Genomic DNA, 14,604 nt, shown 5'->3' with positions numbered 1-14,604 from the left:
CTTGATAATGTGCCCATTAAAAATGATAATCTTGATAGTGTGCCCATTGAAAATGATAATCTTAATAGTGTGCCCATTGAAAATGATAATCTTGATACTGTGCCAATTGTTGATGAAGTTAATAATGATGATGATGCCGATGATGATGATGATGATAATGTTGATTATGATATATTTGATCCAAGAAATTGAGATCGTCTTCAACCTAAACTGATTGATTTATTGGTTGTGAAAGGTCCTAAAAGAGATAATTCTATTCTGAAGTGTCCTAGAGATAGTTTGAAAAGACGTTTTACGGCTAATTTGTATACTAGAGCTTTAGCAAATGGAGAGGTGTGTGATAGAGATCGACTTGTTTATTCGAAAGAGCTTGATAGAGTATTTTGTTTTTGTTGTAAAATTTTTAAAAATGGGATTGTTAGGGGACAATTAGCAAATGAGGGTTATAGTGATTGGGTACATGTTGGTGAAGGAATTAAAGAGCACGAGTTAGGCATGAAACATGTTAAAAATATGACTACTTGGTATGAGTATCGCAAAAGGCTACAAAAATTTCAAACTATTGATAAAACAACTCAAAGATTAATTGAGAAAGAAAAGGATTACTGGAAAAATGTTTTAAAAAGAGTTATTTCAATAGTGAAATTTCTTGCTAAACATAATTTAGCCTTTCGTGGTTCTAAGGAGAAATTATACGAAGATAGCAATGGAAACTTTTTGGGTTTGATTGAAATGTTAGCTGAATTTGACCCCATCATCCAAGAACATGTTAGACGTGTTACAACTCAAAAAGTTCATATTCATTATCTTGGGCATAATATACAGAATGAGTTGATTTCATTGCTTGGTTCTGCGATTACAATTGAAATCATTAGAAAAATCAAACAGACAAAGTATTTTTCAGTGATACTTGATTGTACTCCTGATGTTAGTCACCAAGAGTAGATGTCTTTGATAATAAGATATGTGGATATTTCTTCAGCTTCTGTTAGTATTGAGGAATCATTTTAAGGATTTTTTAATGTGAATGATACAAGTGGTCAGGGTCTTTTTGATGTTTTACAAAATGAATTGAAAGAACTTGGTCTCGACCTATTTGACGTGAGAGGGCAATGTTATGATAATGGGTCCAATGTGAAAGGAAAACACCAAGGTGTGCAAAATAGATTTTTAGACATAAATCCGAGAGCCTTTTATACTCCTTGTGGTTGTCATAGTCTTAATTTGGCATTGTGTGATATGACTAACTCTTGTATTAAAGCTAGGAATTTTTTTGGAGTTGTTCAACGCATTTATATAATTTTTGCCAATTCTACTAAGAGATGGCAAAATTTGAAAGATAATGTAAAAGGGTTGACTCCAAAATCATTGTCATCCACTCGTTGGGAGAGTCGTGTAGAAAGTGTCAAAGCTATAAGAACTCAAATGTTAGAATTTACAGAAGCTTTGCTTGAAGTGTCAGAAAATGATCTTGATCCTAAAATACAAAATGAAGCTAAATCCTTAGCAACAAATGAGCTTGGTGATTTTGAGTTTTTGATGGCTATAATTATTTGGTTTGAAATATTATCTGCAATTAATTTTGTTAGCAAGCTTTTACAGGAAAATGATATGCTTATTGATGTTGCTATGCAAAAAATTAAGGGGTTGATTTCGTATTTTGAGGGATATAGAGAAACGGGTTTTTATAAGGTATTGATTAACGCTAAGGAAATTGCGGTGGAATTGAATATTGCCCCAATATTTTCTCAAAGGCGTATAATTAAAAGAAAAAGGCAATTTGATGAGAATTTGAATATCCCATCAGTCGAGCTATCAGAAGAAGAATCATTCAGGGTTAATTATTTTCTTTACCTTGTTGATCAAGTTGTTGTTTCTCTTAATAAGAGGTTTGAGCAATACCAAGAGTATGAAAGTATTTTTGGTTTCTTGTTTACTTCTCACAAGTTACAATCATTAGATGATGCAGCTTTGAAGTCTTGTTGTACTAACTTTGAGCAGGCATTGAAACATAATGAGCAATCTGATATTGATGAGAATGAATTTTTTGCAGAGTTGAAGTTACTAAGAGAAATGTTGCATGAAGAAACCATAAGACCTACTGATATATTATTATTTTTAAAAGGCTTGGATTGTTTTCCTAATACAGTTATTGCATATAGAATCTTATTGACTATTCCTGTGATAGTTGCTTCTGCAGAAAGAAGTTTTTCAAAATTGAAGTTGTTAAAGACTTACTTGCGGTCTACCATGTCACAAGAAAGGCTTAATGGATTGGCATTAATAGCTATTGAAAATGATATTTTGGAGACAATAAAATATGAAGACTTAGTAGACGATTTTGCTTCAAAAAGTGTTCGTAGGAAGGTTCTTTTTATGTAGTTAGATAATATAAGTTGTAAGAAATGGTGTTAGTAGTTTAAACAATACCTTTGAACTTTTTAGTACTTCATTTGGTTAATATATAATTTTATCTTTTGTTTGTCATTTTTAATCATTAAAATTATATATATATATATATATATATATATATATATATATGTATATATATATATATATAGGCCCATTTAAAATTTGAACAGGGTCTCTGAATGATGGGACGATCATATATATATATATATATATATATATATATATATATATATATATATATATATATATATATATATATATATATATATATATATATATATATATATATATATATATATATATATATATATATATATATTCCATCATCATCATTTCAAAATTCTTCAATTTTACTCCTCGGTGGATTTGATCAATCGAATCTGTCTCTTTTGTTTTTATTTTTATTTTATGTGACGTGTCCTACCAACTGAATTCTTAGATATTTTTTTAAGAAAGATATGTGAGATGGAAAGTTATTTGTGTGTCCGACTATTAAGTATTATGTAATTTTATAAAATAAATTCTTAATTTTATTAAATTTTATAAATAGATTAATTAACATTTTAAATAATAATAAATAAATAGAATTGATAAAATTTGTTGTAAAAATAAAATTGAATGCAAATATTGTATACATTTATACACCAATAAATATTAATATGATAATCATATATTATAATTATAATGATTGGGATGAGGTCATATGTAATTGAGACATTAGTTATTTATTTTTTTAATATTTTATTAGTGTAAATTAGTATAAAGGAAAGAGCAACTTAAATAGTTTGATGGTAGTTAGTTTTAATAGAAAGATAGTTGAAATTTAGAAAAAAATAAAAAGGGAAAAAGAAAATGAAGGGTTAAAAAATTAATAATGAAAGTGAAAAAGTGTGGTAAAAAGAATTGTGAAAGAGATTTAAATTTTGAATTAAAAGAAGAGAATGATGATGGAGAAAGTTGAAGTTTAAAAATGAATGACTGGAATGAGGTCATATGTCACTTTGTAGTAGATTATATTGGAAAAAACTTGAAACATTAGTCATTTACTTTTTTAACCTTTAGGTAATGTAAATTAATATTAAGGTAAGAGCAATTTAAATAGTTTGGTGGTAGTTGATTTTAAAAGATAGATAATTGAAGTGGCGTGAACAAATATGGCAAGGCAATATCAGGAGAAGGTTCACCTATAATGCATCTTCTCAAATTATATATTTGGTATTTGAATTAAAGATTTTAACATTTTTAATTGTACTTTTAAATTCAATTTTTGTATTTATTTTTTGAAATTGGTAAAAGGATGAAAATTAGAATAAGACTATGTGAATAATAATAATAATAATAATAATAATAATAATAATAATAATAATAATAATAATAATAATAATAATAATAATAATAATAATAAAATATAAATCATAAAATGATATTTGTAAAAAATTTAGTTGGATCCATTTATAAAAAAAATTATATTATTGATGTATAACAAAATTATTTTAAAAAATTATAAAAAATATTAACATGCAATTTAATTGGATTTACATTACAAATGTATATAAATTAAATTCTAAACTAGCTCATTGATAGATATGTAAGGATATTATATTGTAGGGATGCAGATTCTAATCCACAATATTCCACTTATTCATCTTTAAAAAGTGAAATTGCAGCTAGACATGATAAAAATACTCGTACGTGCAATTATTCGTCTAAATCCACCACGAGTTCGACAGAAAAAATCCTCTTTGACTGAGTTCGAGTTTGGGTTTGAATTTTTCTCAATTTTAAAATATGGATATGAGATGAGTAATGACAACATTAGTCATGAAGTTTCTCATTACAATGATGAAATCAAAGAGAAAACCAGAAAAGTAGAGAAAATGGGAACAAATGAAGATATCTCATTGATTAAAAAAAGTTAGTTATTTGATGTATTTAAAGGAATTATCAGACCGGGTAGGTAAGAGATAAAGTAGCTTCCCATCTAACCTTCTATAGTTTAGAATATCTTCAAAAGGCTTGTATGTGTCCTGATACAAATTAAAAGATGGATCAATATGAGTTTTGACAGGTTTAGACTCAAGGAGACACGTGTCTTTCAACAAATTCAAAAAATACTTTCTTTGACAAATAATAATTTCAATTTTTGAATGAGAAACTTCTACTCTTATGAAGTACTTTAACTTGCCAAAGTATTTGATTTTAAATTCAACATAAAGTTTGGTTTTCAATCTATCAATTTCATCCATGGAGTTTCCAGCCAAAATGATATCATCCATACACTTTGTAGTGCACTGAAATATGAACCATTATTCAGTGTGAAGAGGGAATAATCTGAACCAGATTATTTATATCATTGATTAACTAAGAATGATGTTAATTTTATACCATTTTCTATTGGCTTGCCTTAAACCATAGAGTGACTTCAAAATTTTGCATACTTGATTTGACTTTGGACTAGTAACACCTTGTGGCACTGACGTGTATACATCTTCATGTAAATCTCCATTTATAGATACATTATTTATATCCAATTGATGCAAGTTCTTGAAATTTATGGATTCCAATTCAAGTAGTGTCCTCACAGTAGTGATCTTTGCCACATGTGAAAAATTATCAAACAAATCAAACCCCTCAACATGATTATAACCTTTGGATAATGGTCTAGCCTTGTACCTCTCTATAGTCCTATATTCTTTGTGTTTTACCTTGTAAACCAATTTGCTTATCATAGGCTTGATACTAGGTGGAACATAAAAAAAATCCAATTTTTGTTGTGCTTCAAAGCATCCAGCTCAGAGTTCAATGCCTTGATCTAACAATCATACTTCCTTATTTCTTGGTAACTATCTGGCTCAGAAATAATGGTGATAGACAAAGTAAAATGTTGATGTGAAGTAGAGAGATTTTTTAATGAAAGAAAATTCTGAATAAAATTAAGTATACTTGAAAATTTTTGGTCAGCTGTTTTCTTTGAAAAACTGCATATGAAGTCTGACAAATGACTAGACTTTTGGGTAGTCGATTATATCTTCTCAATACTTATGATGGTTCAGGTACTAACTCATTTTGTAACTCAAACTCATAAATATTTTATCATTGGACTTGATAATTACAGTAGATTCACTTGGATTATTCTTTGCAAATCCAAATTTAAAGTCACTGTTCTTTTCCAAAAGAACATACTCATGATAGAAATTCAATATAATTACAAAGTCAAGATTGTTAGGACAAATAGTAGTCCTGAGTTTTCTATGTCTGATTTTTATTCTTCAAAAGGTATAGATCATCAAATTAGTTGTGTTAAGACCACCCCCTTCCACAAAATGGGAGGGTGGAAAGGAAGCATCAATGCATTTTAAATGTGGGGAGGACTTTACTTTTTCACTCAAAATTACCAAAACAGTTTTTGTCTTATGCAGTTCTTCATGCGACTTATCTCATAAATCGTATCCCTAATCCTTTACTTAAAACCAAGTTATCATTCTTTCATAGATTTGATAGTAATCCTGATATCGATGAATTAAAATCTTTTGGATCACTATGTTATGCCTCCACCTTACAAAATCATAGAACCAAGTTGGATTCTAGAGGTAGAAAAATATTTCTTAGGATACAAGCAAAGTGTCAAAGGTATTGTAATGCTAGACCTAAATACCAAAGTCATAATCATATATAGACATGTTATCCACCATGAACATGTTCTACCATATTGTAATCCAATTCAACCATTCCTTTTGGACATACTATTTTGATAATGATGTTGAACTTGAACCTACCATACTAGTTAATCATGATCATAACTAAATCACAAATCCTACTGTACAAAATAATGATCATGAAATTTTTCATTACTATGATGAAATCTAAGAGAAAACAAAAAAAAAAGTAGCTAAAAATGGGAACAAATGAAGTCATCTCATTGATTGAAGAAAGTTAGTTACATGATATATGTATGTGTAAAAGTTAGTTTCTCTAACAAACTTCAACTAACTAACTAACTATAACTAACTCTCTAGTTTGTAGTGCTCCTCTATATGTGGTGTACCATTAGAAAAGCTGAAGCATATGATGAAGATACTAGGTAACTTGCAGTGCAAGATAGCTAATACAGGGTCCTATAACAATTAGTACCCACCCCGAACATGTCCTGTTGATAATTTAAAATATTTGATTTTGATAGTTTAGAATATTAATTACTTTTTTCATACATTGATGTTTATTTAGTACTTTATTATATAAATTATTTGAAATGTATGTTTGGATATGGGGAAGATAAAACCATCGTCGCCCCGTTGTCATGCCTAATTTCAGCCGATAAATTATTTGACATATCTTTTTTGAAAATTTCATTGTGTTTGATTAAATTACATATAAATTTTATATAAGCTAAATAATTCATTTAGAGTATATTAGTGATCGATTTTATTTCAATCTTAATGGAATGATTTTCTTTCAAATGTCTTTTTCTACACTCTTTTAAAATATTTTTAACTATGAAATTGTCTAAATTTAAAAAATATAATTTTTAACTCATATTTATATTATTTTATTTTGAAAACAAGCTGATTTAAGAATCGAGAAAATGTTTTAGAAGAAAAGGATCGAGAAAATAGTATGCCTTTTTTTAAATAAAGGCAAATTATTAAATAAAAAAGGAAAACAAAAAGGATGAAGGGATATAAAACCTAACCCATCAGAAAGATAGAAAAAAATGATAGTTGAACATGCCCACCCTATATCTTAAAAAAGTTTCAAAAACATAAATAGTAAGTCAATTTCACCAAGTGTCATAATAAAAAAAAAAATCTCCATAAACTAATCTATCTTTATATGCATTTTCCTCTCTGAAAATGTGACATATCTTGAATATAAAGGAGAATATAGTGTGCAAAATATTCTTTCATTTAATTAAAAGTTACCGAGGGACTACATTCAAATTAGAAAAGCATGATTGGTCGGTATTGAGCCAATTTCAAGTCAAAGATCTCTCTAATTCTTTTTGTTAGCATAATCGATAGCAATCATGATTTTATGAAATTCGGCTTGAAAGGAGGTGAAAACTCTAATCGTAGCAGAGAAAACTCCCAAGAATATTCTTAAATTATCCCTAAATATGCCATTATAAGTTAATATTCCACAATTTTCTCTTGAAGTTTCATTCATGTTGCACTTAATCTAGTTATTACTAGAAAAACATCAATTAAAATGTATGATTTTATATACAGAAGGGGTTTGACATTTGATGTCAAAGAATTTAATAATTATAAATTTGTAAATTAAAGAGTACGCGTGTCCTTGAAAGAAGTAGATGTATATAGACCAGTTGTAACATGAAGAATGTCTATATCAAAGTCAATTTAGCATTTTGAAATCTAATATCATTTCTCGCATACCTTGTTTTCTAAATAATTATAATGATAAGAGTCATTATCAAATTCTGAATTTGAGGATTCTAACTTCTAACAATATGTTTAAATAAGTTTTCGTAAGTAGTTCTATAAATGTTAATACCAAAGAATCATTTCATTCAATTCCAAAAAAGTAAACTGTACTTGCATATCATAAATAAGTGGTTTGTAATTTTCATAAAATGATTACATAGAGAGCATCTTGAAATCATATACATATCCGATCAAATCAAGTTTTATTGTCTATTGCAATAACATTATGCATTAGTTTCTAAATCACTAATGATTTAGCATGTGGTATGTAGGGATACCAAATGAATTTAGTTCAAGAAGGCTCAATGTGATCCCTCCTCATATAATTATAAACATCTTTAAAAGATAGATCACCATTTGTAGAACAATTGCAAATGAGTTTATCAATAATAGTATTATCAAATGACAAGTTAATTTTCAAAATATATTTAACAATTTGAGGAGGCAAAATGGATAAACCACGAGGAATGTTTCAATTGATATCTTGGAAATTGACCTTAATAGTTTGAATAAATTGAACATCCACTATAAATACTTAGAATAAATCTTTAATTCTGTATTCCAACTAATTGTTAGTTTATAACTTAATGTTCTTTTCATTACCAACCTGCTATATATATTATATTCCTCTAGAGAGAATTTTTTTTTTATAAATATTGTGAAATACTCCACTAATAAATTAATTATGATTTCATACAAAAAAAACATGAGATTATCATTGAGTTTAATTTTTATCAAATTTAAATTTTTTATAAGATGAATTACATTTCAAACTTTGAAATGATATTAGTAATTTTTTTCTTTTTTGAGTAAAATAAATGTAAAACATTAAATAATTGCGATGAAAAATGCATCGCTTTCTTTTCCTTCACTTTATTATATGAAATCAAATATATACTTCGTTATGTGACAGTCAAAGGCCCAAATACACACGAATCACAGTCATTATACAATGTATATAATCATCACACGAGAGATGTAAGATACATTTTTTATCTTCACTTTTAACTTCATTTATCTTTTGGGAATTGACTCAAATGACGCCCTTTTAGCTCAGTGGTAGAGTAACGCCATGGTAAGGCGTAAGTCGTCGGTTCAAATTCGATAAAAGGTTTTTTTTAATCAAAAAATGATAACAATAGTATTCCTATTTGAAGGAAGATATACAAATATTCTTGATATTTGTAAGAAGTTTCTGTTTGTAATAAAATAAAAAAATCCGAAGGAATAGTTGAATCTCATTAAAAAATTGAATTTAGAATTGAAACTCTATTAAGTTATCAATCGACAAAAATATAATTTTTCTATTCGAAACCCAGTCGAAAACAAGGAACAGTCTACAAGAAATCATATCATATATAAAATGAAAAAAGCCTCGAAGGTTCCATCCCTGAAGATGCTAGGAGGTGTTCGGAAATGGTTTGAAGTAGTTGGGTAGGAGGATTACTATGACTATAGCTCTTGGTAAATTTACCAAAGATCAAAATGATCTATTTGATATTATGGATGACTGGTTACGGAGGGACCGTTTTGTTTTTGTGGGTTGGTCCGATCTATTGCTCTTTCCTTGCGCCTATTTTGCCTTGGGGGGTTGGTTCATAGGTACCACCTTTGTAACTTCATGGTATACTCATGGATTGACAAGTTCCTATTTGGAAAGTTGTAACTTCTCAACTGCAGCAGTCTCTACTCCAGCTAATAGTTTAACACACTCTGTAGGGTCTTGAAGCATAGGGAGATTTGACCCGTTAGTGTCAATTAGGTGGTCTGTGGACTTTTGTTGCTTTTCGCGGTGCTTTCGGATTAATAGGTTTTATGTTACGTCAATTTGAACTTGCTCGATCTGTTCAATTGCAGCCTTATAATGCAATCACATTCTCCGGTCCAATTGCTGTTTTTGTTTTTGTATTCCTTATATATCCACTAGGCCAGTTTGGTTGGTTCTTTGCGCCTAGTTTTGGTGTAGCAGCTATATTTCGATTCATTCTCTTTTTCCAAGGGTTTCATAATTGGACATTAAACACATTACTTATGTAGAGAACTAAAAGTGAATTGGATATTGAAGTATTAATCTTACAGTTCCATCCCACACCACCGTATCGGAGATCAACACTACCACTTTAAGAGTCCAACAACACCAATTCTAGTTCACGTGTGGAACAAATACCCACCTTATATAATACACAATATTTACACTTAAGAATAACTAAAGTTCAAAATCGAAAGGAAGACAATTTTAAAGTTAGTTAGATATTTTTCGACAGATAACAAGTTAGGAGTGTATAAGTACATTAAAAACATGATTCAATTAAATCTTTTTCAAGTCGATTGAAATCTATCATAATTGACAATACTCTAGACAGAGTCAAAACATAGTAGGGTTGGATAATTGCACTTTACGACCATGCTTTATGTACATAGAGTCACATAGCGAAACAAGATGAACATTGTAGAGTCATGGATTTGAAAAATTAGCATGAGGATAAGTAAACTTAACAAGTCGAAAAATAAAAGACATTAAGTCGAAATTAGGGCATCATTTACCCCATAATAAATCTAACATCTCATGCATCATCCGTGTAAATAACTACATGAAAATTCATTTTCTATATACCACGATCTATGGACTAGAAATACTATTTTTTTTCTATCAACACTACAGTGTATCTTAAGCACTTTATACTTTTCATTTTCTATATGCCACGATCCATGATATATTATATTAGAATTTGTCTAAATTAAAGCCAACCGACCTAATGAACCTAGAATAACATCTTGAAGAATTGGTTTATGACTTCATATATAGGTTCATAAAAAGGTTGGAAAACATTTTTGTCTCGTTTCTTGATGAATTGGTTTATACATGAATTGACTTTATCCCTGAGAGCAGTCCTTGTGGGATATGGAATTATAAATTGATAGGAATCAATTTATTAACAATCGATATGTATCATGACCTTTCTTAATTGATTTGATGTGAAAACACACCACTAGGCCGAATCTCGTACATATTTATAGTGTTGGGAGATCTTTAAAGTCTTATTCATAACTGAGATAATCAACAATATATGAGATCAATCTACCAGTTACTATATATCCATCGATAGTATTAGAAATCCTTTTGGTTTCCCCCTCGGTTGTGACCGATAACCGAGGTGATAGGGAATTACAATACCACTTTTACATCGGTTGTGTGCTTAAGCGATGTTAAATCTCTTGTATTTTTAAAATAGTTTTTTACGGAATACTATTCACCATTCTCTTATAACCAATGCGATACGAATTTCGTGTAAATATATACTCATAACTTCTATTAAGTGATAATACGGAATTTGAGTAAATAAGTGTCAAATGACATGAGATCCAATATCATGATGAATGGAATAACTCATGAATCAATTGTCAACATTTCTACAAAATTACAAAATAAGCTATTGATTACAATATGTTTGGATTCTCTCTTTGTAAGATCCTAACTTAATCTTTTGTACATGTATCAAAGCACTAGTTGCATCTTAATGTTTACAATGCATTGCAAAGAGATTATCACATAATTATCACAATTATGTTTATTCATAAAAAGCAAAAGTGTATTTAAAACAAGAATTTAATTCTAGTATCATTGACTTATCGTGATTTTACATAAAATTTCAACGACAAAAGCAATAAATATAAAGCAAACAACATGATAAACAAAAACAAATAAAAAAAATACGTAGGCATACAAACCCTCTCTCTATTGTTAATCATACAAAAATCTCTCATAAGAAAAGTATAAATTAAACAAATATACTACAAAAGAACATAATTCATATTAATTTTACCTAACTAGATCCATATCATAGAGATACAAACCATGTGCACATAAAACAAAGGTATAAAATGAATGAAATATATTCAAATCAATGGCAAAAATGAAGTATAAGATGTGAAAGAATACTTAGTTTTGAAAACTAAAAATCCCACATAAACAAGAAAGAAACTTGCAAAGGAAAAAAAAGTCTAATCAAAAAGTTTGATGGAGATAAAAAAGGAGAACGATACCAGTATACAATAACATGGTAATTTGTCTTCATGACAATGGTAATTTTACAAGAAAAACAATCATTGCAGTTCGACAAATAATAATGATTTTTCTTTCATTTAAGACAAATAAGACATTGTCTATATATATTTTTTTTAAATAAAGAAATTTTACACAGATATATTATGATTTCATGTGAATTGATGAATTGAGAATATTTTGACCGTTGTTTCTTTATAAATGGACGATAAAGATTCATTACTTAATATTTTTATGAAATTGGACAAAAGACTTCTCCTCGGTTGTCAACTCAATTGAGGGAATAGATCATAAATAAAATAAAAATATTATAAGATGCTAAAATATAATTGTTGGAGTATGAATGATGTCCCTTAAAGATTTTCCCCCTTACTTGTCAACTCAGTCAAGGGAATATGTCGTATTTTTTAAAATAAAAAAATGTAGCGTGCCTTTGGTTCATATCTTGGTTGGTTGTTGACCGAGGTGAAAATTTTTGTTATAGAATCTACTCTCTCTATGGTCTCATATATAAGTAATTTTACAAATAAAATTCATCCTTTAAGAAAAATGTCTAAATGCATTTAAATGTTACATTCTTTTTAATTTTACCTCTATTTTTTATTTTGGAAATCGTTTAAAATATATAAATGTGAAAAAATATAGATATGTTTAGAATAATGACATTTAATGTATAATTATAAGTGACCTTTGTTACCATTAAATTTTGTTGTTGCTTATATTTGAGACTAAAGGGAGTATTTTTTGTTGTAGTGTATGTGTATCAAAACACAAGAATTATCATGAGAAGGAGTTAATTAGGAATTGCTTGAGGGATATACTTTATTGCCTGTCATTTCTGATAATAAATATATCATCAAAACATATATTAAGACAACTATAAATCATGTTGAACATGATGTAATGAACAGGGAATAATCAGATTTTGATTGAAAATAATTTATAGAAATCAAATCAGAAGACAATTTAGAGAACCAATGTCGACTAGATTGTTATATGCGATATATGAACTTATTTAGTTTTCATACATGATTGTTTAAAGTATAAGTTATGCATGTAAATTTCTTTATCTATAGTGTCATGAAGAAATGCATTATGAATATATAATTGGTGAATGACTAATTTTTAGTGGCAGCAATTGAAAGTAAAAGTCTCATAGTGGTTAATTTAGCTACAATATAGATTTCCAAATAATCTATGTATTCTATTTCATTAGATCTTTTGGCTAAAAATCTAGTCTTATATCTTTTTATGAAACCATAATTCAATTATATATCATGTTTTATTGAGATTGAGAGCCCAAATTTCATTGTTCATGGCCTCAATCCATTGTTGGGATTTAATTGCTTCTTTGTAAGTGGTAGATTCCATGGAATTGTTTAAGGATGACATAAAAATCAAAATGAGATTTGGACAATTATCATATATAAGATACAGAAGAAATAAGATACAAAAGAAATAAGATTCCATGAATTTTTGTGTCTTATAGATTTCCTAGTGGGGATGACTTCAAAATATTTAAAATGCTTAGGAATGTTTGTGTCAGGTGTGACTTGGTGGTGATTTTGATGTGTGGCATACTTGTTGTGAAATTCTCATAGTTTTTATTTTGAATCAAATCAAAGAATATATATAATTAAAAAAATCAATGAAATAAGGCGACCGCAAGGATCCAGCTCACTAAACACACAAAGGACAACCAAAGAAAAAAAACTCTAAGCTACACCATTATATTAGCAACATGACATATAAGTTTAGGTCGCATCCAACCCCTATAAACAATATAGTCTATAATTTTGCTAACTATATCGTGTGATCTATATTTCTATCAAAACAAGTATCATTCATATATTGCCAAATTCCATAGATGGTCCCAACAATGGCAATCTTCATGATGGTAGCTTTATAGATTTTACCTTTAGTGTATCTTTCTATCTATTTGATTTCCTCCTTATAGTCTTGTGGGCTATGTTGCACCTCCATCCAATGGAGGATACAATCCCAAATCTCAAATGTGTTCTTGCACTAAAAAAGAAGGTGATTTATGGATTCATCAACATTACAACAAAAACTACAACTACTATCTTGAATCATCATAAATCTGATTAATCTATCTTTAGTAGCCAATTTTCTGTGACAGGCAAGCCAAAACACCTACATATCTCTAGGACGCGTATAACTTGATCTTAGTAAATGGCTCATGCTAACTTTGGTATTGTCTTCAATCAACTTACAATACACTTTCTTCATGGAGAATCTTTGATTGCTTATCATGTCATCCCAATGTTGTTGCATATGGTTAACACAGTCTCACTTTTGCATGATGTGCTTTATAATTCAAGAACTGTTGCTACTAATATTAGCAGTCATCACATCCTTTCCTTTGAGGTAGTACATATGGATCCACTTGACCTACATATTATCAGCCTTCCTGCATAAATTCCACAGGCACTTCAACAGGGACACAACATTCCAAATCTCAAGATTTATCACATTAAAACCACCTCGGTTGATAGGGATGCAAGTCTTCTTCCAAGCTACAGGACACTTCCTACTGATCTCAGACTGACCAGGCCAAATGAAAGATCTGCAAATGTAATCAATCTTCTGGATAACCATCTTAGGTATTGGGAAGCATTGCATCTAATACTGAGTTATGGCATGAGATATGCTTTTGACAAGTTGGAT

General features: G+C 28.9%; 1 protein-coding gene and 1 pseudogene across 1 annotated transcript; both read left to right on the top strand.

Moving 5' to 3' along the window:
- Positions 1-325: 325 nt before the first annotated feature.
- On the top strand, positions 326-2,382 carry LOC127121782 (uncharacterized). The gene is made up of 3 exons (XM_051052219.1): positions 326-333; positions 423-927; positions 1,045-2,382. Exons 1-3 carry the CDS (start codon positions 326-328, stop codon positions 2,380-2,382), a joined length of 1,851 nt encoding a protein of 616 aa, XP_050908176.1.
- Positions 2,383-9,195: 6,813 nt separating this feature from the next.
- LOC127121781 (photosystem II D2 protein-like) lies at positions 9,196-9,890 on the top strand (annotated as a pseudogene).
- Positions 9,891-14,604: the final 4,714 nt, after the last annotated feature.

The sequence above is a fragment of the Lathyrus oleraceus genome, chromosome 2 (assembly GCF_024323335.1).
Source record: "Lathyrus oleraceus cultivar Zhongwan6 chromosome 2, CAAS_Psat_ZW6_1.0, whole genome shotgun sequence".
Taxonomy (NCBI): Eukaryota; Viridiplantae; Streptophyta; class Magnoliopsida; order Fabales; family Fabaceae; genus Lathyrus; species Lathyrus oleraceus.
The sequence above is the reverse complement of the archived record's forward strand: the minus strand, read 5'-3'. Positions and strand labels throughout refer to the sequence as shown.

Excerpts from the sequence above, each read along its gene's own strand:
- LOC127121782 (XM_051052219.1), top strand. Across the intron at positions 928-1,044 it reads TACTTGATTGTACTCCTGAT|GGTCTTTTTGATGTTTTACA; the intron begins GTTAGTCACCAA and ends ACAAGTGGTCAG.